This window comes from Oncorhynchus gorbuscha, linkage group LG12 (assembly GCF_021184085.1).
Source record: "Oncorhynchus gorbuscha isolate QuinsamMale2020 ecotype Even-year linkage group LG12, OgorEven_v1.0, whole genome shotgun sequence".
Taxonomy (NCBI): Eukaryota; Metazoa; Chordata; class Actinopteri; order Salmoniformes; family Salmonidae; genus Oncorhynchus; species Oncorhynchus gorbuscha.
The window spans coordinates 71,410,911-71,437,170 of NC_060184.1; the positions used below are offsets into that span (position 1 = coordinate 71,410,911).

Sequence of the window (26,260 nt, forward strand, 5' to 3'; positions counted from 1 at the left end):
AGCCACTCCTGCCTTGTCTTGGCGTGTGCTTAGCGTTGTTGTCCTGTTTGAAGGTGAACCTTCGCCCCAGTCTTAGGTTCTGAGCGCTCTGGAGCAGGTTTTCATTAAAGCTGTCTCTGTACTTTGCTCCTTTCATCTTTTCCTCGATCCTGACTAGTCTCCCAGTCCTTGCTGCTGAACAACATCCCAATAGCATGATGCTGCTACCACCATGCTTCATAGTAGGGATGGTGCCTAGTTTCCTCCAGACGTGACGCTTGGCATTTAGGCCAAAGAGTTAAATCTTGGTTTCATCAGACCAGAGAATCTTGTGTCTCATGGTCTGACAGTCCTTTGGGTGCCTTTTGGCAAACTCCAAGTGGGCTGTCATATACCTTTTACTGAGGAGTGGCTTCCGTCTGGCCACTCTACCATAAAGTCCTGATTGGAAGGTTCTCCCATCTCCACAGAGGAGCTCTGGAGCTCTGTCAGAGTGGCCATCGGGTTCTTGGTCACCTCTCTGACCAAGGCCCATCTCCCCCGAGTTTGGCTGAGGGTACAGTTCTAGGAATCGTCTTGGTGGTTCCAAACTTCTTCCATTTAAGAATGATCTTGGGGACCTTCAATGCTGCAGACATTTTTTGGTACCCTCTCCCAGATCTGTGCTTTGACACAATCCTGTCTCGGAGCTCTACGGACGATCGCTTCGACCTCATGGCTTGATTTTTGCTTTGACATGTACTGTCAACTGTGGGGCCTTATATAGACAGGTGTGTGCCTTTACAAATCATGTCCAATCAATTGAATTTGCCACAGGTGGACTCCAATCAAGTTGTAGAAACATCTCAAGGATGATCAATGGAAACAGGATTCACCTGGACTCAATTCTCATAGCAAAGAGTCTGAATACTTATGTAAATAAGGTATTTCTGTTTTAATTTTTTTTAAATACATTTGCAAAAAAATCCCCCAAACTGTTTTTGCTTTGTCATTATTGGGTATTGTGTGTAGATTGATGAGGAAAAACATTTATTTCATACATTTTAGAATACGGCTGTAACGTAACAAAATGCGGAAAAGGGAAGGGGTCTGAATACTTTCCGAATGCATCATATACTGTTATTTGTTTTGTACTATTACGCAACTGCATTATAAGTAGACTATATTAATTATGTTAATTAACCCATCAAACTACTCTCCGTAGTAACAAAGAACTATGTACTCCTGTTGCGCTATAATTCTATATTTGGGGGGATTATTCCTGATCGCTTTGTCGCCAAATCTAATTATGAACTTTGACTCCCAGGTAGGCATGAAGAGCTTTGTGCAATTATAGTGTTATTACAGTGTTGCTTTATAATTCTCTAACTTCCTTAGCCCATGATGTGTACAATACAACCGGCTCTGTGTTGTCGCTCCTCTCTTGCTGAGTTTTCCGGACTGACTGCTGCTTCCACGGAACAATATTTTCTCCCTCCCGCACGTACCCCTGCACCTGCCAGTGTTCAGTCAAGCATAGACTTCCCAAAGAAAGACTCAACAGTCTATAAATATCACCCCCACACTGCTCCCTACAGATCTGCTATCTTAATTTGAAATGCAAATTGTAGTGTATTCAAGGTTTAACCTCGTCAGGCCAAAGGACAGTGGGGGGGTTGGTGGCCTAGCGGTTATAGTCTTCGGCCGGTAACCGAAAGGTTGCTAGTTCGAATCCCCGAGCGATATGATGAAACTGGCACGCAGGAGAACCGCCACAGGAAAGGAAGACCCGGAGTTACCTCTGATCATTAGAGGTAACTGCACCTCAGATTGCAGCCCAAATAAATATTTCACAGAGTTCAAGTAACAGACACATCTCAACATCAACTGTTTAGAGGAGACTGAGAAAATCATGCCTTCATGGTCGAATTGCTGCAAAGAAACCACGACTAAAGGACACCAATAAGAGGAGACTTGCTTGGGCCAAGAAACACAAGCAATGGACATGAGACTGGTGGAAATTAGTCTACATTTTTGGTTCCAACTGCCGTGTCTTTGTGAGACGCATAGTGGTTGAACGGATGACCACTGCATGTGTGGTTCCCACCGTGAAGAATGTAGGAGGAGGTGTGATGCTGTGGGAGTGTTTTGCTGGTGACACTGTCAGTGATTTATTTAGAATTCACACTTAACCATCATGGCTAACTCAGCATTCTGCAGCGATACGCCATCCCATCTGATTTGCGCTTAGTGGGACTATCATTTGTTTTTCAACAGGACAATGACCCAACACACCTCCAGGCTGTGTAAGGGCTATTTCACCAAGAAGGAGAGTGATGGAGTGCTACATCAGATGACCTGGCCTCCACAATCACCCGACCTCAACCCAATTGAGATGGTTTGGGATGAGTTGAACTGCAGAGTGAAGGAAAATCAGCCAACAAGTGCATATGTGGGAACTCCTTCAAGACTGTTGGAAAAGCATTCCAGGTGAAGCCGGTTGATTGAATGACACGAGTTTGCAAAGCTGTCATCAAGGCAAAGGGTGGCTTCTTTTGAAGAATCTCAAATCTAAAATATATTATGATTTGTTTAACACTTTTTTGGTAACTAGTGTTATTTCATAGTTTTGATGTCTTCACTATTATTTGTCAATGTAGAAAATAGTAAAAATAAAGAAAAACACTTGAATGAGTAGGTGTGTCCAAGGTTTTGACTGGTGCTGAATCCAATGGTACAAACAAACCCACGATGTTGAAAACAGGTAAGATGTCCAAAACGCGTCGGCATCACGACGGGACTGAAGGCAATCTAAAGTTTGTAATTTCCACTTAATCATTTCAGACTTGATTTGCCCTAAAGAAAAATGTATCAACTCCTACAAAAATGTTGATGAATTATTATCCACATAATAATTCCCATTTACTGTCGAGAAGCAGGGTCAAATTATGATGGCGTATCTGTACGTACAAACCAGCTCAAGCTGAGGCTGAGAATAGAACAGTAGCTTTGAGGCAGTGTGCTGCTCTTCCATGCAGAATGCTCAACCTTTTGCTTTCGTGACAAATTATGAAATGAATTAGTCCACACACACGCACGCACACTAAACTGTGATGGTGGAAAAGGAGGTACTGTGTCATTATGCTTAATGTCTCCTAAGCTTTGGGGTTTTACAAAGGTGTTATTAGTGATGATCTCCCTGAACAAAATGATCTCCACAGGTGGTCTTGTTCAAGGTAAAGATCCTCGGGACCACCCGGGCTTTGGCTATGTATAACCAGCCAGGTAGTTCCCAGCACACCTTTTTTGTTCTCGCACTGATCTGTGGTCTGTCTGTATCTTACAGGTAGCGATGTGCATTCGTGGGGCATGAGCTTAATCCATGCATTACTGTGTGCACATATCGGTTAACAGACATCTTATTATCCTCTCATGAGAGTAGAACTCTTAATCAGCAGAGAAAGTTCTGTAATAAAATCACCACGTTATACTGCTAGGAACCTGTCAACACAGGCACATGCCAGAAAAGCTCTACGCAGGGAAGTTGTGAGAGAGAGATGGAGAGTTCCAGAATAACAGGAGAGCAGAAGCAGTAGGGAGGGTGGGTTGGCAGAGCTTTGCCCAGAGCCAATCAACTGTCAGAGAAAAAGAGTGTGTTTGTGTGTGTGTGAGATTAGTCTCCTTTTAGCAGCCTCTCTGTGATGCTGCCTATTTTAAAGGGACAACACACACTGCAGACAGCTGCACATGACAATCTACAGCAGCACGGACTCTTGCTGCTGTACGCCTGTGGACCAGATATAACAAAGATTCAAAGAGAGGGAGGTAGAACGAGAAAGCGAGAGCTAGAAAAAGATAGAGAGCGCGAGGAAGCTCCAGGGAAAGGAGGACAGAACTCTTTGTCTTGAAAAGTGTGTTTGAAAGGAATCGCCACTGAAAGTTTATATGAGAGGCCAGCTCTCCTCTGGGGAGTGAAGCTTTCAGCCTGGCTGGCTACTTTCTTGCTCTTCCTTCAGATGTTTCTACTGTGAACTATTTGGCTGGCTCACATCTCCAGTCTCTCCACACTGTCTATATTGTAGAGTACCCCTGGGACCATTCACGTGGATTGACGGTCACTACTCAGCACTGTCCTTGGATCAGTTTTGCACAGCTCCTAAAGGAGATGATTGACCTGGCTGGCCTGAGCTAGGATCAGATTATCTTGGAGTGCAGATTTTGCGAGAAGGGGAACATTGAAGCTTGAATCGGGTCTTGTTCAGGCTTGATTGAATCCGATAACTCCTATTTAGTCGGATATGTTCTACTTGGGTTTATACACTATACTTGTGTCCCATTGTGCCCCATGAAGCGATTTGGGAGCCTGAGGGCGAGCAAGAAGAAGAAGGAGCCAGACAGACGGACAGGGAGGAGGCAGTCCGAGCCCCACGGCCTCTTGGGAAACAGTAAGCGGGCAGCATTTGTAGACACACTAATACCTGTACTGTAATACTGTACTTAAACAGTTACATGTGTTTTAGTAGGTTGTTCATGAATGATAAAACTGTGTTAAGTCTTTAGAAAAGTGTGAGTGTGTGAGTTTGCTTGGATCTAACATCAGAGTCCATTGTTTTCTCAAGTAGTTGATGTGATGACTTATGTGATACTGGAAGGTTTGGAAGCCTAAGATGTTATGATGTCACCAGAGGGTTGCTAACATGAAAAGCCAGGGAGCAAGACAGAGTTTCTATTGTGGGTGAAATAAGGAAATTGCAACCATTAAGGCAGATCAATGATATGTTACTGTAACATAGGGGAAGAAAATTGTTTCATTTGGCCAAAATAAAAATAAATACATTTATTGTGTGAACTCCTTTACTTTGCCAAACGCCATAAAGCTTACAGCTAAGTCGTAGCTGTTGTGGAAATTCTCCACTGGGATAGACTGCAGAAACAGTCCGTTTTTATTCTTGCAAGCCCAGATATTTTGGGGCTGATCTCAACTCAGGGTAGTGCACTTTCACTGTGGGTGTAGAGCTCATTTCCTAGATTGTCTGTCCTCCTTTGGATTGATACTGAGCTCTCTAACGACCTTGCACAGTGAGGAAAGGAAAGGATTTACACTCCTTCCACACACACACACGCACATGCACACACACTTATTTTTAACGTCAGGGAATGAAATATGGTTCGGATTAGGTATTGTAAACTAAAACCAGCCATTTACGTAATCACCATGGCTGCTCTGCTGCCTGTCAATGAGAATGGAGTGACAGATTACAGTGTGAAAGCCAGAGATTACAGGATGACTTCTGGAGATGGCTATCTCAGAATAACAGCCAAATTCAGACTGCACAGACAGTTGCTATTTTGAGGTTATGCTGAGGATTTTTAGATTCACATTTAAAAGTGGAATTGAGGTAATTCCTCAGAAAGCACATGGTAGTGTTCATTACAGATTTTTATCAAAGTTTTGAGCTAAATTTTGTGTTTCTTTTTGGACAAGTTCTTGTAGTCTCGACCTGTTTCTGTCCGTTTTCTTCGTCCGGTCCTATTGAACAGGACCCAGGTGTTTCAGTCTAAGAGGAAACTCTACACATTTTGCCTTGCTGTGGGGTTGAAGGCGTGAGGTGATTCATAAAGCATTGCTCAACTTGTCATTGTACCCCTGACCTGCCAGCTGTCACAAGTGGATGCTGGAGGTATGGAACGTAGCCTAGTGGTTAGAGCGTTGAACTAGTAACCGAAAGGTTGCAAGTTCGAATCCCCGAGCTGACAAGGTACAAATCTGTCGTTCTACTCCTGAACAGGCAGTTAACCCACTGATCCTAGGCCGTCATTGAAAATAAGAATTTGTTCTTAACTGACTTGCCTAGTAAAATAAAGGTAAAAAAATAAAAATAAAATAAAAAAATCTGTCATATTATAACACACACACATAAACACACTGTAAGGTGTTGTATTTGGCACGTGACAAATAAATTAGATTTGAACCACAGTTTAGCGTTCCCTCAACGCTATCAAAGGTTGTGATGGATTGACTGTCAGGTGTTTACATGTCTGTAATGGAATTAAGCAATTGAATTCAATGTAAAATGTGGCAGGAATGACGGCCTACATCAGCCAAACCTGGGCCAATTGTGTACCTCCCAATTAGGGCCGGTTGTGATACAGCCTGGATTCAAACCAGGGAATATAGTGATATCTCTAACACTGAGATGCAGTGCCTTAGACTGCTGCACCACTTGGGAGCCCCAGAAAACAAGAGGGCTACAAATAGTATGTTATGTTGTGGGGAGCATTTTCCTGGCATGGTTTCGGTCCACTCGTAGAATCTATGCCAAGGTGCGTTGAAGCTGTTCTGGTTGCTTATGGTGGCCAAACACCCCTTTAGACACTATGTTGGTGTTTCCTTTATTTGGCCAATCCAGTTATTTTTTGAGAAACTGTTCATCCTGTGTGACTAAATGATGTTCTCTAGTGTATTTTGAACATTAAGAGCAGGCTCCTGTGGTTGGATTTAAAATAATAGTAATAATAATAACGTTTAAATTTAATTTTTAAATGCCTCTTGGGCCCAGCCCCTGACTCACACAATTGACCAAGTCACATTTACTTTTTATGCAGCTTATTTATTTATTTTATTGAATCAGTTACCCAATCAAGGCAGGACACCCCCAGTTACCCTCCTCCTCTCCCCCCTCCATCTAATGATTAGCAGAGTTACAGCAGGTTGTCTACACTCATTGAAAGTGGGCTCCTGAATCCTCCTGTGGTTGGCGGTTGCAGTAAAAAAAACATTTATGATAAAAAAATATATATATACGGTATACATTTCTTTTATTTTGATTTATTTACTTCTATCTCTCGCCACGGGCCTGGGTCCAGGGGCTTCAGTCCCGGTAAGCCCCTGCATTAAACCGGCCCTGCTGACATGAAGTAGATTTGATTGATATCCCCCTCATTCGTTGTCTTGAAACGACCCAGCTCAGAAGTTCTTAAAACATCATGATGATCACCTCAGTATGTAAACATGTCAAACATGTGCTCCATAAGATATGAGGCATTTCATCTAGTCGCGCATTCTAAGCTCTTTGAGCCTTCAAATAGCCTCCACAAAAATGGCCAAACACAGACAGCTTTTAAAGAACCTTTTGGATCAACTTTACTCATCACAGGGCTGGCACTTGAACATATTGGTATATTTTCTGCCTTGACATTGTGGATGGCAACACTCCATTCTAGTAACAAAAGTAGGGTTGTGTTCATTAGGCACTAAACTGAAGAAATGTGAGTAAAACAGCAAGGAACTACCTGGAACTGATACAAAATGCTCATAGTTATTAAGTTCTGCATCACATACTGCATGCACTGATTCTTTCTTTACAGCCTTTCCTCTCCTCTAGTTTTAGAAAGTGAAATGTTTGAATACATTCATTTTTAGACTGTCCATTGTTTGGGTTGAGCAACGGGTGCCATAACCCTGACTCGTAAGACGTCACAACAGTCTTGTCTGTGTTCACAGATTGCAGTTAGAATCTGGATTTAATCCAAACTAGAAACCAGGTGTTTTCAGGAAAATTCAAAACTGCATTAATCCTGCACTACACAGAATGTTTAAATGTGTATCCACTTGAGTTCTGTTTCACATGGATGAATGCAGTTGTTGTCTGACCTCAGTAGGTGGCACTGTTGACTTCCTTAACAATTTGAATATCTACTTTTTTTTCCAAAAGTAGCCAAAATGTGTGAATGTTTATAATTTATACAGAGCATGTTGGTGCAAGCCTATGAAAGAGGGTACTGTTCCATGTTTAGTATAATGTGGTCAGGGTATTTTCACACTTTAAAACAGCACCACTTTCCTGTCTGGCTGTCACATACAGTTGAAGTCGGAAATTTACATACACCTTAGCCAACTATATTTAAACTCAGTTTTTCACAATTCCTGACATTTAATCTGTCACGATCGTCGTAGTGAGGAGACCAAAGCGCAGCGCCGTGTGAATACATACTTTTAATGAATCACGAAAAAACACGAAGTACACTAAACAAACAAAATAACAAAACGAACGTGACCGCTATCGAAACTGAGTGCTAACATGCAACATCACATAGACAATAACCCACGAAATACCCAAAGAAGATGGCTGCCTAAATATGGTTCCCAATCAGAGACAATGATAAACAGCTGCTGTACCAAGGGTCCTTCGCCGTCCAGAATCTCCTCCCAAGTCCATGAGTCCTGCGTTCTTTGCCGCTGCTGCTGCTGGCCGTTACCACGCTGCTTGGTCCTTTGTTGGTGGGTTATTCTGTCTCGATCGTCGTAGTGAGGAGACCAAAGCGCAGCGTGGTGTGAATACATACTTTTAATGAATGACGAAAAAACACAAAGTACACTAAACAAACAAACAAACAAACAAAATAACAAAACGAACGTGACCACTATCGAAACTGAGTGCTAACATGCAACATCACATAGACAATAACCCACGAAATACCCAAAGAAGATGGCTGCCTAAATATGGTTCCCAATCAGAGACAACGATAAACAGCTGCCTCTAATTGAGAACCAATCTAGGCAACCATAGACATACTTAAACTTACAAAACCCCTAGACAGTACAAAGACACATACATCACCCATGTCGCACCCTGACCTAACCAACATATATAAAGAAAACAAAGAATACTCAGGTCAGGGCGTGACATAATCCTAGTAAAAATTTGTTAGGATCACCACTTTATTTTAAGAATGTGAAATGTCAAAATAATAGTAGAGATAAATTAAATTGTTTAACTTGGGTCAAACGTTTTGGGTAGCCTTCTATTTTTGTTTCATCAGACAAGAGGACATTTCTCCAAAAAGTATGATCTTTGTCCCCATGTGCAGTTGCAAACCGTAGTCTGGCTATTTTTATGTCGGTTTGGAGAAGTTGCTTCTTCCTTGCTGAGCAGCCTTTCAGGTTATGTCGATATATGACTTGTTTTATTGTGGATATAGATATTTTGGTGTTTATACATGGTGTTTATACTTGCGTACTATTGTTTGTACAGATGAATGTGGTACCTTTAGGCGTTTGGAAAAACAAATTCAGAGGTCTTGGCTGATTTATTTAGATGTTCCCATGATGTCAAGCTAAGAGGCACTGAGTTTGAAGGTAGGCCTTGAAATACATCCACAGGTACACCTCCAGTTGACTCAAATTATGTCAATTAGGCTATCAGAAGCTTCTAAAGCCATGACATAATTTTCTGTAATTTTCCAAGCTGTTTAAAGGCACAGCCAACTTATTGTATGTAAACTTCTGACCCACTGGAATTGTGATACAGTGAATTGTAAGTGAAATAATCTGTCTGTGAACAATTCTTGGAAAAATGACTTGTGTCATAAATAACGTAGACATCCTAACCGACTTGCCAAAACTATAGTTTCTTTTTCAATGTTTTTTAAAAATATTTTATTTTGCATTTTCCAATTACGAACATTCAAAACAAAAGTGAAAAGATATTAGACAACTATAGGACAAAGTGACAGTAAAAGACGAACATAACAAAAATAAATTATAATTATAGTTATATAAACAAACATACAATAATAAAAAATAAAAAAATTAAAAAATATATATAAAAAATAAAAAAAATAACGAGACATTGGATCACCTGCCGTAGGCTACATAATATACATTACGTGTGAAACATTATGTGAGGATTATATATAGATTCAATCAATGAGATGTGGGGGGAGATTCTCCATATAGTCAATAAAAGGTTGCCAAATTCTGTAAAATGTCTTTAACTTATTCCTCAAGCAGTAAGTGATTTTCTCCAAAGGGATACAACTATTAACTTCCGAAAGCAACATTGCAACTGGCAGGGAGGAATCCAATTTCCATTTCAAGGCAATACATTTCTTGGCAATCGCTAGCAATATTTCTGTTAGCTTTATAGTATGGCTTTGCCTAAGATTGGTGTTAGTAAAGTTACCCAGTAGACAGACCTCTGGGTCTAAAGGGAATACAACCCGTGAATTGAGGATATGGTAAACCCCCTGCCAGAAACCGTGTAGTTTTGAACACTGCCAAGTGGAATGGAGGAATGTTCCTTCATCTGAGCCAGGTTAGACTGGGGATGAAACGGAAGAGAGACTGACGGACGAACGCACAGAACCCCTCCAAAACTGTGACGTGAATTGCGGGCCTCTGTCTGAAACGGCGTCTAACGGGAGGCCATGAATCTAAAACATAGGGAGGAGATGTCTGAGTTGAACCTGTGCAGTCTAGATGGGGTGATATAGAGCTGATGGAGGAAATTAAACTGGATCAGTCTGTATCTGGAGTTCAATGTGAATGTAACCCCATCCCTGCATAGGTCACTCCACAGATCCTCATCAAGATCAATACCCAGATCTCTCTCCCATCTAAGTCGGGGTTTATCTAGCCCAGGCAGTGTTATTCCTGACATAAGAGCATTGTAAACACGGGAAATGGTCTTGAACAGAGGTTGGTCTGCGTGGCAGAGTTGTTCAATAGGTGACATCTTAGGTAGGTTCCATTGTCCCTTGAGAGTCACCCTAATAAAGTTTCGTAGTTGTAGGTAGCTAAAGAAGTCCCTGTTAGGCAAGTGGTATTTCTGTTTCAGCTGATCAAAAGACATAAGAACTCCCTCCTCGTAACAATGTTCCAGAAGAGTGATCCCCTTATCAGACCATGGTCTAAAGTTACTATTCTGGAAAAACATAGGGATCAATCTATTGTTCCATAAAGGGGTTTTAGGGGAAAGGACTCGTCCGAACAGCTCATGCAGTTTGCACCATGCCAGGACAGAATGTATGATTAAAGGGTTGTCTGTGATGGTTTTTATAGATTTTCTGTCCCATTTGTAAAACAAATCTGCCCCAGTGTCATCATTTACCTCAAGCTTTTCAATGTTCAACCATGAGGGAGAGGGACCATTGTCAAACCTCTGAGCCAGAAACCTAGACTGTGCAGCCCAGTAGTACATTCTGAAATTGGGGAGGTTTAAGCACCCTTGACTGTAATCAAGGGTCAGTTTATCCAGGCCAACCCTAGGGGTTTTGCCATGCCAGATAAACCGTCTGGTCAGCTTGTCGAGAGAGGAAAAAAATGCTGCGGGAACAGGGATAGGGAGAGATTGAAACAGATATAGAAACCTGGGCAGGACATTCATTTTAATTACATTGATTCTACCCAGTAGAGTGAGAGCATGGCTCCTTGGATCTCGACGGCAGTGTAACGGCGTCTGAAGTCGCTGGGTCCATTCCTTGGTCGGTTCCTTCTGTCATGCAGGTGAAAGAGGACCCAAAAGCGACTTAACAGAAACAGAGTTTATTTAAGTCCAAACAGGGAATAACAGAAATCCTCTAGTCTGTAGAGGGTAGACACCTGCTCACACGCAGCATCTGATGAAGGCAAAAAACACGACAGGACAGGGCGAAACACAATCACAGCATGGTGAATACAAAACAAGGAACCGACGGGACAGGAAGGAACACAAAGGAATAAATAGGGACTCTAATCAGGGGGAAAGGATCGGGAACAGGTGTGGGAAGACTAAATGATGATTAGGGGAATAGGAACAGCTGGGAGCAGGAACGGAACGATAGAGAGAAGAGAGACAGAGAGTAAATAGAAGGAGGAAAGAACAAATAAGACCAGCAGAGGGAAACCATCCATTTACAAAGGTCAACCTCCACCTTTTGCAACAAACTGGCCAGATTGTGTTTATAGAGGTTGTTCAGATTACCATCCACCATTATGCCCAAATATGTGAAGCCCATAGGCGACCATCTAAAAGGAAATTTGTGCTTGATGGTATGATGGTCAAAGACAGACAACAGTAAGATTTCGCTTTTATCAAGATTGACCTTATATCCAGAGAAAGAACTATAACACTGTAGTAGGATCTGCAAGTGAGAGAGGGAGTGTTCTGGGTTTGTTAGGAATAAGATAAGGTCGTCCGCAAAGAGTGATAATTTATGGGTATGGGGGCCCACCTCAAAGCCATGTATGTCAGGGCACGTTCTAATAGCCTCAGCCAACGTTTCGATGGTGAGGGCAAAGAGGTGGGGGCTAATTGGGCAACCTTGTCTGTTCCCCCTATAAAGAGGGAAAGAGGAGGAAGTAATCCCATTGGTAGCAATCCTAGCTTTATGAGATTTGTAGAGTGATTTTATCAAATTTACAAACACGGTACCTAAACCGAACTTTTCCAAGACGCGAAAGAGGTATGGCCATTCCACCTTATCAAAGGCCTTTTCAGCGTCGAGGGAGACTGCGACACCAGGTATTTTGTTTTTGTTAGCAAGGTGAATTATATCAAAGAACCTTCTGAGATTATTGGAGGACAATCTATTAATTATGAAGCCAGTCTGATCTGGGTTGACCAACAGGGGAAGACATGACTCCAGTCTCTTAGATAGCATCTTGGTGACCAGTTTACAATCTGTGTTAAGAAGAGAGATTGGTCTATAGGAGGCGCACCTGTACATAGCCCACCTATAATTTAGCCCAAACAACTACCTCTTTCCCAACTGTATTTAATTAATTAATTAATTTTGCTCCTTTGCACCCCATTATTTTTATTTCTACTTTGCACATTCTTCCATTGCAAAACTACCATTCCAGTGTTTTACTTGCTATATTGTATTTACTTTTCCACCATGGCCTTTTTTGCCTTTACCTCCCTTCTCACCTAATTTGCTCACGTTGTATATAGACTTGTTTATACTGTATTATTGACTGTATGTTTGTTTTACTCCATGTGTAACTCTGTGTCGTTGTATCTGTCGAACTGCTTTGCTTTATCTTGGCCAGGTCGCAATTGTAAATGAGAACTTGTTCTCAACTTGCCTACCTGGTTAAATAAAGGTGAAATAAATAAATAAATAAAAACTTTAGCGGGTTTTTCCCTTTCTTGTGGATTACAGTAATCACTGCTTGAGAGGACTCTGGAAAGCAGTTGTCTTCTCTGGCTTTTTTAAGTACCTCCATAAGGTAGGGGACCAACAGCTCCCTAAATTCTTTATAGAACTCTGGAGGGAAGCCATCCTCCCCAGGAGATTTATTAGAAGGTAAGGATTTAATGGCCTCCAACAATTCAGGGACTGAGAAGTGTTCACTCAGGCACTCGCTGTCTTCCCCTGACAGGCATGGGAGGTTGAGAGAGGAGAGAAAGGAGTCTATCTCTGATAGAGCATCGCTTGATTGGGAAGTGTAGAGGTCTTCATAGTATTTCTTAAAAGTATTATTAATATCAGTAGGGTCGAAAGATATCTCTTTAGTGAGAGTTTCTATGGCATTAATTGTCCTCTTACTTTCCTCTGCTTTCAGTTGCCATGCCAATACTTTGTGAGCTTTCTCTCCAAGCTCATAATAACGCTGTTTTGATTTAGTGATGGCCCTCTCAGCTTGATATGTGTTCAGAATATTATATTTAAGTTTTTTATTTACCAAAAGCCTTTAGTCGGGCCTCTTTGGTAGGTTTTCTCTAGCTCTGAGATTTCAGATTCAAGAGCACTCAGTTCCGCACCGTGTTTTTTCTTCAGCCCTTTAGTATAGGAAATAATCTGTCCCCTCAGGTAGGCCTTCAATGTGTCCCAAAGAATGAAGCTGTCAGGAGCAGAGGGTTTGTTTGTCAAAGTAAAAATATTGATCTGCTCTTTGATGAATGCACAAAATTCAGGTTGCTTTAGGAGTGTAGAATTTAGTCTCCATCTATATGCTCCATTTACCTTGGTTGGAATGGAGATTGATAATACCAGAGGAGAATGGTCACTAAGCAATCTGGGGAGATACTCGACATCTAACACTCTATGAAACAGTTGTGTCGAAAGTAAAAAGTAATCTATGCGTGTGTGTGTCTTGTGTGGGTGTGAATAAAAAGAGTAGTCCCTATCCTGTGGGTGCAACTGTCTCCAGATGTCTAGTAAATTGAGAATCTTTCATGAATGACATGGTGAGCTTGCCGGCTTTGGTAAGAAGTGAGGGTTTATCAGAAGACCTATCAAGAACTGTATCTAAGCAAAAATTAAAATCTCCTCCAACCAGTAGCCATCTTGGTGGTGCTTGAGCAACCTGAAGGAAAACATTCTCAATAAACATATGGTCCTCGAAGTTAGGAGCATAAATATTCAATAGGGTCCAAGACTCTGAAAACATATGCCCCTGCACCAAAACAAACCTGCCAGAGGGATCAGAGATGGTGTTGTTGAAGCAGAAGGGGATGTGTCTACTTATCAAAATTGCAGTTCCTCTTGCTTTGGAGTTAAAAGAGGATGCAAAAACTTGTCCTACCCATTCCCTCTTCAATTTCTTGTGTTCACTGGCTGTAAGATGTGTTTCTTGTAAAAACACAATGTCAGCCTTTAATTTCTTAAGGTATGTATAGACTCTTTTCCTTTTAATCGGGCTGTTAAAACCTTTTACGTTGAATGTGACATATTTTAGTGGATTAAGCATAGGTTGGGTTTCAAATATGTAACTGAATAGAAATCTATCATATGCAGATAATTAGGAAATGTTTGAACTTTGGTTTGAGCACAAAAGTGACCTGTGTGTCTCTTTAGGAAGGAAACAATAAACATAGAAAAAAGGAAGAAAATAATAAGAATCCCACCCAGTCAGACTAGAACAACAGTCCCAACAATCAAACATGAATACACTTGTAGAGATACGTTGCTGCTCGCTTTCCATCTTGCTCTTACTAGCTGAACCTTGGCGTAAACTAAAACCTGCGAGCTCTCTAAATTGAAAACAAACGTTGTGAATAGATATTTATGGCTGAATATTTACTGCCCACGGTAAGGGCTGCTTGAGTCTCTTTACGAAAGATTAACATAAATGAGGGGGAAAGCAGTGGGCCTAAACCCACTTATTGCTTCGCCCAGTAGATATGGACTAAACCAAAATATACTTTCCTGTATATGTAATAGAACTCACCCCGGGAAGATACGGTTAGTTGAAAATGTACAAATCAATTAAAGTGACCGGGAGATACCAGCAGTTCAATCCGGATAGGAGAAAACAAACAAACTGCATTTTATAATTTGTTCTTAACTGACTTGCCTAGTTAAATAAAGGTATAAAACAAAAAGGTTAAATAAAATAAAAAATGTAAATGATCACATAATTTGTCATTTAAGCAATAAGGCCAGAGGGTGTGTGATATATCCCCCAGAGTGGCGCAGCAGTCTAAGGCCCTGCATCTTAGTGCTAGAGGCTTACTACAGACCCTGGTTCGATCATGGGCTGTGTCAAAACTGGCCGTGATTGGGAGGCCCGTAGGGCAGCGCACAATTGGCCCAGTGTCGTTAGGGGAGGGTTTGGCCAATATACCACAGCTAAGGGCTGCCAATCAGCATTTAGGGATCGAACCACCCAGTTTATAATATAATTTAGGTTACAGTAGTTATGTAAAATCAAAAGAAGTGCCCTCACATCACAGTTGATCTCAGTCTATCAACTTTCATCTAGAAGCTTTCAGGACTTCAAGGCTCTAAAACCCAGTGTTGAGAGAAAATAACATACACTGTCATTTATTTACCTTTATTAACACAACGGCAGCCATCACCATCAAAGAGCTTCCATTCAACTATATGTGGCTATGAGTGTTTGTGTTGAGCATTTTCCCCATCACTAGTGATTCATGTCTAGCTCTGGGCAAAGTCAAAGCAGAAGAACTTTCATACTGTAGGTCTGAATGGGTGACCAATGACCACTCATCCAAATGATTGGATGTCAAGAATATGCCAGCAGTATTTCTCCCTTGTAAAACACTGGAGGTGTCTCATGGCCAAGTGTGTGTGTGTGTGTGTGTGTGTGTGTGTGTGTGTGTGTGTGTGTGTGTGTGTGTGTGTGTGTGTGTGTGTGTGTGTGTGTGTGTGTGTGTGTGTGTGTGTGTGTGTGTGTGTGTGTGTGTGTATGAAGAAAACTGTCATATCAAGTTCTGTTTTGGTTTACACTGTTCTGCCCGCCCTGCAATGCATGCTGGTACACCCCACTGATTGCTCTAGCCTCTCTCTGTCACCTTACAAGACACTGTCGCAGATGGAAACTCCCTAAGAGCTCTGGCTCTCTCTCACACTCTGTTTCCATGGTTTCCTCACACCATGACATCCCATGATGCAACATGTTGATTGTCTGGAACTGTGATCAAATGAAAACCCTAGGGTTATTTGATTTCTAAGTCGTTAGGATTTTTTTCCTAGTTTGTTTTAAGTGTGACACTTTTTGTTGTGTTGTATATCATTGCAGAAATAATGGAACCAAAGTAATAAGAGTTAAATGTAGGCCAACCACAACCCTGACACTCCAAATGGATTATGAACTGTCATAGAACATACAATTGTTTTATCTCTGTCCGTTTCTATTTCCCCTTTTCCCAAAGTCACTTTACTTTGTCAAACACAGTAGGTTTATTATTTGATCAGCTGGCGGGTGCTTCAGGGGAACTGTGCTTATTGATCATCTCCATCTGGTTGATGAAGTAACTTCGACACATCAAGTACCAGATACATATCTATGAAGAGGCACACAAGGTATTCACAAATAGCTCTTTTGCTAGCCAGTGAGTTCGCACAGCTACATTTCAGTACATAGAAATGTGTTGTTTATACGCCCGTCCAATGTCAAGTGTATGGTACAAAAGATTTGACTTTTTGGTAGGCTCAGGGGTCGAGTGTCACTTGCACAGGAAAGTGATGCCGAAATGAAGTGAGAGAAAAGTCTTTGTTCAAGTGAAAAACGTAACCTCCGTAATTGTCAGTGAAGAGGACACTTAAAACCAGCCCTTCAAAGGGCCCTTTGAAATGTGTAAAGTGCTCTTTAGTAGAGTTCAATTGGTGCCACTGCCATTCACATGCATTAACTGTTTAATGTGTTCATAATGTATTTATAGTATGTTTATAATTCCGTGTGGAATCTATTAGCATCTTAAAAGATACAAGACAGATGTGGATATAAAATCTATATAGATATTACAGTGAGAGAGTGGCATAGGGACATGGACGCAGATATAAAACATGAGAGAGATGGAGGTAGAGATACTGACACACCAAGAGAGATATGGGGGGCAGCAGACTGTCGTTAGTGTCAGACAAGCCAGACACAAGCTGTGAGAGTGTGAGGCTAGCAGATGTTTCACAGATCACAACCATGGCGAGAAGAATCATTCCAGATGAGTCCACAGGTGGAAGCCATCATAGCACAGTACCCAGCTAGCATGTTTCTTAAAAGTTGTGGGAACGTACGTTTTTGGTTTGCCATTGGTTCTGGGAACATAGCTGTACGTTTTCTGACGGTAAAACAAAACATTTTTTAAAATATTCTGAGAATGGAAATAAAATGTTTGCCTGTTCTAGAAACAGAAATCTTTAGGTTGCAGGAAGGTTCTGAGAACATTTTATTATTGTTCCCTGAAAGTTATCGTGGGAGTTTTTTACATTCTGAGAACAGAAATGATACGTTATTTGAAAGTAATTAAATAACGTTCTGAGAACATTCTCTAAATGTTGTGAATGTTTTGAATGAAATGTAAAGATTATTTGGAGGTTTTTGAATAACTTCCTTAAAATATTCGCTGAATGTTTCAATAAAATTGCTAGCTTAGGTTAACTGTTTTGAACTCCAAGCACAGATAGTACACATGGAAATTAATTTGCTTAGGCATTAATCATGCAAACACAGATTTTTTTATTGTGACAAGGTGTCAGTGATATTCAAACCTATGATCTTCTGTTTTCTATCCATGGAATTAGTCCACTGCTCCACCAGGACAGAACTAGCATGCCATGTTATTTTGTTTTACTCATCGAAATCTGTTCATTTTAGTGTATTCAATTAGACCCCATTTCAAAAGAAACAAGCACTCATTAAGATCAGGTGTGGCCAATTAGTGGGCACGGCCAACACACCTCAACTCACTTGACAAGATGGAGGACAGAGTTTTGTTGATGCTGAGTACGGAATTTATGTCTTTGAATAACATTTTTAGAATGTTTTTTGAACATTACTAATGTTGTCTTGTGGTTTTTATGGAATGATTTCTTAATTTTCTGAGAACATGACTTTAAATAGAAACATGAAGAAACCTGTAGAAAAGGTATGCTGAAATACTGAAATTCCCACAAAAGAACATTGTTTCTTAACGTTCTCTGAACAATTTGAGAACATGACTTTAAATAGAACCATGAGGAAACCTGTAGGAAACGTTATGCTGAGTTACTGAAATTCCCACCTAAGAAGCATGTGGTTCTCAGAACGTTATGTTCTAGTTGGGTGTCCTGCACAATTCCCAGAACGTTGTGGGAAGGTTTAATGCAAAATAACCATAGGAAAACCACGTCCTCACCAAGCAAGCTCTTAGAAACACATGGTTCTCAGAACGTTATCTGCTAGCTGGGTAAAACCTATTACCTACATTTCCAGTGGTTGGCTTGCTACATAGCAGACAAGCTGTCATTTCATGCAATTAACCTTTTGTGATTACCCAGGCAATCCAACATGTAGCAAACATTATTATAAAGACGGACAAGATGCCAGATCAGGAGTTAATGTGACATTTTTGAGGGAAGCCAACCCCTTAAATTAAATGACTAGCTGCTGGACAGACACGTGACAAATGGCTGTTTTCAGACAGGACAGGGCAGGGCAGGGCAGGGCAGGCAGGCATGCTGGGAAGCAATGGCTGCTGATTTGAACCAGTAGGCCTTGTCGATGAGGTTCAACGTGGTGCTCCGGGAGGCGGAAGGTTAATCAATCTGACATGGAGCGGGCAAAGGTTAAGTACTGTACCCCTCACTAGAGGGATGGCTTCATTCAGTAAGACAGTTGCGGAAGATAGAGAGAGTTCAAAATTCTGTTTTCCTTTCTATGTGACACATTGTATATCGGATTCCCTTAACTCAACGCAGCCTGCTGGCTAGGATAAATCTGTTCAAACTCACAAACAATTAGCTTTCTGTATGAACAATTATTCAAACATAAAGATTTCTCCCCAGATCCCACATTGCTACTTTATAGGCACTCATTCAGGGGGGAGTTTTTATGCGTTGACAGGGAGTGTTCACCAATACTGTAATCAGAGCAAAAGTAATCGAGTTATGCCCTCAGCTTGTATTGTTGATGTAATTGTAAAATATCTCATTTAGTGCTGGTCTGATGCGTGATCTTACTGTGAGCTCAGAGGACTGTGAGATAATCCTGTTTTCCAAAGGTGGTTAAACTCATTTGTTTTTAAATCCGATTTGAATGACATGTTATATTGTTTCGCAGAGGACAACGCAGAATCTGCTTTAGAACAATGTTGTTCGTCTGACCAGAATATTATTCAGAATATTGATTTAGACTTCTAAGAGATCATGTACACTTAATCCACCACAAGGAGCTGGCTTTTCCATGATTCAGGTGGTTTCAGGCGGTTTATCCAAATCATTCTGAAGTCTTTATGGAGAAGGATATTATGACCTTTAGCGTAATACAAAATATCATTATAATTAGATAGCCAAAATCTTTTATCTTTTGTGTGTGTGTGTGTATGTCCATGTCTGCATGTTTGTGAGTGAGAGTGTGTGTGTCAGTACTCTGATGTCACCTGGTGTTTCTCATTTCTCATATGTTGCCATGGAATTCAGATGATCACCATAATTATATTGTTTAGAAAATATTGAACCAATTTGGACTGGTGGATTTGTGTAAATGCAGGGTGTTGAAAGCAGACAGTATTACACTGGGCTATGTTTTATTCAAATGAGCCGCCACTCCATGTTTGTTTCTATGTGTGTGTGGTGGAGAGAGAGAAAATATGCTAATAGGGAAGCAATGCAACAGAGAGCTGTGTGTGTGTGCAAAATCTGGGGAATTGTGTGTATACATTTGGCAGAAGGGTTGTGATTCAGTAGCGCTGATGTTAATGATCCCCTGTGGGTTTACGAGGTAGAAAGAAGGATGAAGCCCCCCCCCCCACACACACACACACACACACACACACACACACACACACACACACACACACACACACACACACACACACACACACACACACACACACACACACACACACACACACACACACAAACAAAGTGGACTGCTTTTCAGATGACATCTTACTGGTGAGAGCTCTCGCCCTTCATTTCTCTCTCCCTTCATCCCTTTATCTCTCTCTCTCTCCCTCCATCACTCCTTCCTTTTCTCCCTATAATGTTTTATTCTAGTCTAGGAAGCTGTGTACAGTGGTCAGGGCCAGCTCTAGCCTTTTGTGGGCCCTAAGTGAGATTTGGTTGGGGGGCCCCCCATTTTGCAGGCAAAACCCTCTTGACAGGGTACAGAAAAATGTACTTTGTAAAGTATATTTCCTGCAATTCTACACATTTTGCTTACATGCTGCCCACACTGCTCGCATTACGTGCGTCAACGAGTGTCTGCGTAGGCCAGGCGCTAAAATATAACTTGCTTCTATTTTGACGCTTGATACGCTGAAAATCCTGCCTCTCCCATCTCCTCATTGGTTTTTAAGAGCTTATACCCACGTGGGTGATTGAAAGATGAACTGAGGTCCACACTCCTGTTCAGTTGGTGGTGGTAATGCACCTTAAAGTTGGTTGCCAACCGCCACATAAAGTCCACAGAAGAAGAAGAAGACAACTGAAGGAGGAGAGATTACTAGAAACTAACTAGGTTTCCCCTTTTATCTGTTGATTAATTGTCGGAGTAGAGAACACACACAATATTGTGGGACTCAAAATGGGTCGAAATTTTACAAAGGTCCAGATGGCCATGAACGTTTCATGTTTTGACCTGTCCCCAAATTAATATAGTTGGTTCAGAGTTAGTTTTGATATTTCAACCTGCGTGTCCTGATCGTGTCTGGTGTGGATGGACAAAATCAATATGCGCAAGATGGTGCATGCAGATGCACACACATGCCCGGGCTAGTCAGAATGTTAGACTTATGCCATGTTAATGATATCTGAGCGAGTGACTAACAAAATCAATGGGTGCCCCCTGGAGGTCAAGGGCCCTGTGCATGTGCTTTGTGTGTCTGGTCGGTATTCGGACATGATTACTACAAGTTTAGATAGTCTAGCCAGCTATCTTACCATTCAAAAAATTGTTCGCTGACAAGGCTAATTGAGTGACTGTCAGTGACTGGCATAACAAGAGAAAAACTGTTGATGCACAACCAAATTTCGAACCTTGTGTATTCTGCTATTCTAACTCTCAACAGTAAGTTGAGACACCGAGTTCCCCAACTAGTTTTTTTTTGCGGCAAGAGCCGGCCCTGACACTGGTCTATAACCTAATAGTTTCAAAGGGAACCTCTCCTGTTTAGCATGAATGGCTTGATGTAGGACAAAGTGATGTTAGGTCATTGTCATGCCGTTCACGTCTTCCGCTGTGGAGGACAGGACTCCAGGGAGGACGGTTATGGAAGTCCATTTAGGAACTGTAATACCAATACGAATTGGTTTATTTTTTGTTTGTTACGATGGTTTGTTTCGAGAACATAATAATAATATTTGAAAGATTATTGGAATCTGTGTGGGTAGCTGGGCAGGTAGGATGACTGACAGTGAAGGTGAACACGGGTCAGGTGACAGAGGAATGGATGAGACTGAGGCAGGAATTCCTTTAATCACAAAGTGGTATATTTACTGGGTAGTTTGTCTGTGCTGCATAACAAAGGAAACAGAATAACATGTATCCAATTAAATTCATAATCACAAAGGTCAAATCATAACAATCATTCTCATTATTAAAATAATTAGGTAATTCAGCAATTCAGTTCGATAATAAGTCAATAGGAATCGTCATTGAGTCATTTAGGCTCATAACTATTCATCATAATCATGAGAATAATAATACAAATAATTCAATCAGTTATTGGTTATTCAATCTATAATCTCCATCAGTTTGATATAACATTTGATCAGTTAATGACGTTTCATATTTGATCCTTTCAGGTTTGTCTTCATATGTACAAGTCATTTCATTACATATTAACCATACATCAATTGCATAATTGGCCTGTGACGATCTGTATGGCCGTGATCTGTCACGCCCTGACCTTAGAAAGCCTTTTTTATGTCTCTTTTTGGTCTGGTCAGGGTGTAATTTGGGTGGGCATTCTATGTCCTTTATTTCTATTTGTGTTACTATGTGTTGGCCGGGTATGGTTCTCAATCAGGGACAGCTGTCTATCATTGTCTCTGATTGGGAATCATACTTAGGTAGCCCTTTCCTTTCAGTGTGGGTAGCTAACTTTGTTTGTGGCACTTCGCCCTGTTAAGCTTCACGGTTGTTTTGTTATTTCTTGTTTTGTTGACGACATTTTAATGAAATAAAATAAAATGTACGCTCACAACGCTGCACCTTGGTTTACTTCCAACGACATCCGTGACAGAACTACCCACCACCAAGGGACCAAGCAGCGTGGTAAGGGGGACTCATGGACTTGGGAGAAATCCTGGACAGTAAGGGACCCTGGAGACAGGCTGGGGAATATCGCCGCTCAGCGCTGCTGGTCTCCGGTGCGTCTCTTCGGTCCAGGTTATACTGCGCTATCTCTGCGCACGGTATCCCCAGTTCGCCAGGAGAACCCAGTGCGGCCTGTTCCAGCTCCACGCACGTGCCGGACTAAAGTGGGCATGCAGCTAACAGGAGCGGTGCAAGTGCTAAGCACCAGAGCTCCCCCACAGCCCGGTTTGACCTGTGCCTGCGCTCTGGAGGTGCCAGGCTAGAGTGGGCATTCAGCCTGGAAGAGTTGTGCCAAGGCTACGTACCAGATCTCCTGTGCTCCCCCACAGCCCAGTTCATCCTGTGCCTCCTCCAATGACCAGGCCTCCAGTAGGTCTCCCCAGCCTGGTTCATCCTGTGCCTCCTCCACAGACCAGGCCTCCAGTAGGTCTCCCCAGCCTGGTTCATCCTGTGCCTCCTCCACGGACCAGGCCTCCAGTAGGTCTCCCCAGCCTGGTTCATCCTGTGCCTCCTCCACGGACCAGGCCTCCAGTAGATCTCCCCAGCCTGGTTCATCCTGTGCCTCCTCCACGGGCCAGGTCTCCAGTAGGTCTCCCCAGCCTGGTTCATCCTGTGCCTCCTCCACGGGCCAGGTCTCCAGTAGGTCTCCCCAGCCTGGTTCATCCTGTGCCTCCTCCAATGACCAGGCCTCCAGTAGGTCTCCCCAGCCTGGTTCATCCTGTGCCTCCTCCATGGGCCAGGTCTCCAGTAGGTCTCCCCAGCCTGGTTCATCCTGTGCCTCCTCCACGGGCCAGGACTCCAGTAGGTCTCCCCAGCCTGGTTCATCCCGTGCCTCCTCCACGGACCAGGCTTCCAGTAGGTCTCCCCGGCCTGGTGAGTCCGGTGCTTGCTCCATGGGCCAGTTCGGGGCCCGCAGCGAGGATGCCCAGTCCGGGGCCGCAGCGAGGGCCCCCACACCAGAGGCGCCACCAAAGTGGGGTGAGCTAGAGGTGGAGCACTAGAGCCGCCTCCACGGATAGATGCCCACCCGGACCCTCCCCTATAGGTTCAGGTTCTGCGGCCTGAGTCCGCAACTTGAGGGGGGGGGGGGGGGTACTGTCACGCCCTGACCTGAGAGAGCCTTTTTATGTCTCTATTTTGGTTTGGACAGGGTGTGATTTGGGTGGGCATTCTATGTTTTGTTTTCTATGTTTCTTTATTTCTATGTTTTGGCCGGGTATGGTTCTCAATCAGGGACAGCTGTCTATCGTTGTCTCTGATTGGGAATCATACTTAGGTAGCCCTTTTTCCCTCCTTCAGTGTGGGTAGTTGACTTGTGTTAGTGGCACTTTGCCCTCGTAAGCTTCACGGTTGTTCATTATGTTGGTGTCATTATAATAAACAGAAAATGTACGCTCACCACCCTGCACTTTAGTCTACTTCCAATGACGGCTGTGACATGATAATTGTCCATTTACATTACACAATAGTTTTGAAATGTGCACTCCGCGGTAATAACTATGAACAATAACTGATGGCCCACACTCCCGAATGCAACAGATAGTTCAGATGAAAGGGAACAGCTTCAGTGGATTTACGTTAATTCAGAATGTCTGGATTAGACAGAGTTAAGGAAGAGAATGCAGCGAGGCCGGGCGACGGCGATTTCCTCCTTTTAATGAGTTGAGATCTGTCGGACATTTCCACCTGACCTAATTAAAGCGCCCCTGGCCCAGCTGAGCAAGTGGCCATGAATTAAAGGATGATTCCGCCAACTCCACGGGCCTTTTCTACAATAATAATAATACATGCCATTTAGCAGACGCTTTTATCCAAATTGACTTACAGTCATGCATGTGTGCATACATACATGTCACGCACAGGTGGTCCCAGGAATGGAATCCGCTATCCTGGTGTTGCAAGAGCCATGCTATACCAACTGAGCTACAGAAGAGCACATTTTTAGTTTGGTTCACTTTCAATGGAGTAGATGGTTGTGTCACTTCTGGAGTTTGGCCTTGTGACCCCAATGCTGTGTTCCAATGAGCAAACCACTACTCCACCCTAATCCTATCATTTATAATAAAAATACATTTGTCTGAATCTACTAATCCAAGGTGAGTAGAGTGTGGAATGGAACGGTATAATAATTTGTACTTTATTCAGTCATGAGTGACAAATGGGAAGGTTTTGCATTTGAGACTTACATTGGTTCCATTTTGCAAGCAACTCAATCAAACGCAACTGAAGGAGGCTATTTGAAAGAAAACAAACACTATTTTAATTCCAGTGTGAAGGAGAGTGAACCAGGGCAAGGAAGAGAATACTTTCTGGAAGGGAATGCAGCCCATGACTGGTACAACAAGTCCACCACAAGTCACTATATCTATGACCGGCCACTTAAAAGTCTGGTGAAGTGCCTAGAGGATTGTATTGATTCTGCTAGGGCTCATCAAGGAAGATGTACTCCATCGTCTGCATGTCAATAAGGTCTGCGATTAGAACCTCTGGGAGTGAGAGCTGATTAGTGATACCTACTCACTGTGATCTTCTTGCTTTGTTGGATAGCCAGAAAGGAGGATGTGTGTATGCCAAGGATTGGATGAAAAGGTATTAACTAGTATAACAGTAGCTCATTAGTATAACGTGGACTTTCTGTTCTCAGTTGACTGTTTGAATAGTGTGTCTGTCATTTCGTTTGAAACCTCTTCTTGAACATCTCTAAGGGCTATGTTGTTATAAATGAAGATGTATGTTGATCTAGCTAGGTCCTTTTCAAACTCAGATTTGAAAGGTTGTCTCTCCTGTCTTTGTAGCAGTGTTCAGATGCTTGCTACAACAATAAAGGATTATCTTTGTTTTAAAACAAACAACTTTCCAGCTATATCTATAACTCCATTACTGCTGCTTCAGACATACACAATAATCTCTTAATCATCTGAATAACCTACTGTGTTAAATGAGGCCTCTCCTCCTGGTTACCCTAGTGACCATCTCCCTCGCGCATCCCGCAAAGGCGGAGGTGTTGCTAACAAGGCAAATTTCAATTTAGAAAAAACAAAATCACTGCGTTTTCATCTTTTGAGTTTCTAGTCATGAAACCTGAAATCTATGCAGCCTACTCAATCACTTTTTATAGCTACTGTTTACAGGCCTACTGGACCGTATACAGCGTTCCTCACTGAGTTTCCTGAATTCCTATCGGACCTTGTAGTCATAGCAGATAATATTCTAATCTTTGGTGACTTTAATATTCACATGGAAAAGTCCACAGACCCACTCCAAAAGGCTTTCGGAGCCATCATTGACTCAGTGGGTTTTGTCCAACATGCCACAGTCTGGACCAAGTTTTGTCCCGTGGAATAAAGACTGTGGATCTTAATGTTTTTCCTCATAATCCTGGACTATCGGACCACCATTTTATTACGTTTGCAATTGCAACAAATAATCTGCTCAGACCCCAACCAAGGATCATCAAAAGCCGTGCAATAAATTCTCAGACAACCCAAAGATTCCTAGATATACCTTCCAGACTCCCTCCACCGACCCAAGGACGTCAGAGTACAAAAATTGGTTAACCACCTAACTGAGGAACTAAATGTAACCTTGCGTAATACCCTAGATGCAGTCGCACCCGTAAAAACAAAAAACATTTGTCATAAGAAACTAGCTCCCTGGTATACAGAAAATACCCGAGCCCTGAAGCAAGCTTCCAGAAAATTAGAATATAAATGGCGCTACACCAAACTGGAAGTCTTCCAACTAGCTTGGAAAGACGGTACCATGCAGTATCGAAGAGCCCTCACTGCTGCTCAGTCAACTTAATTGAGGAGAATATGAACAATCCAAAAT

The 26,260-nt window shown here is 42.2% G+C and overlaps 1 protein-coding gene across 5 annotated transcripts in view; it reads left to right on the forward strand.

Moving 5' to 3' along the window:
- The window catches only part of LOC123991355 (5'-AMP-activated protein kinase subunit gamma-1-like), a 126,098-nt gene that overhangs the window by 48,799 nt on the left and 51,039 nt on the right, over nt 1-26,260 (forward strand). Inside the window, exon 1 of one of the 5 annotated variants that reach the window (XM_046292862.1) lies at nt 3,681-4,403. The exons of the other annotated variants lie outside the window; for them this stretch is intronic. Coding sequence (XP_046148818.1) covers nt 4,304-4,403 — 100 coding nt within the window. The 5' untranslated portion in view covers nt 3,681-4,303. Of the gene's footprint in view, nt 1-3,680; nt 4,404-26,260 lie in introns of those variants that run through there. 5 annotated transcript variants of the gene reach the window in all.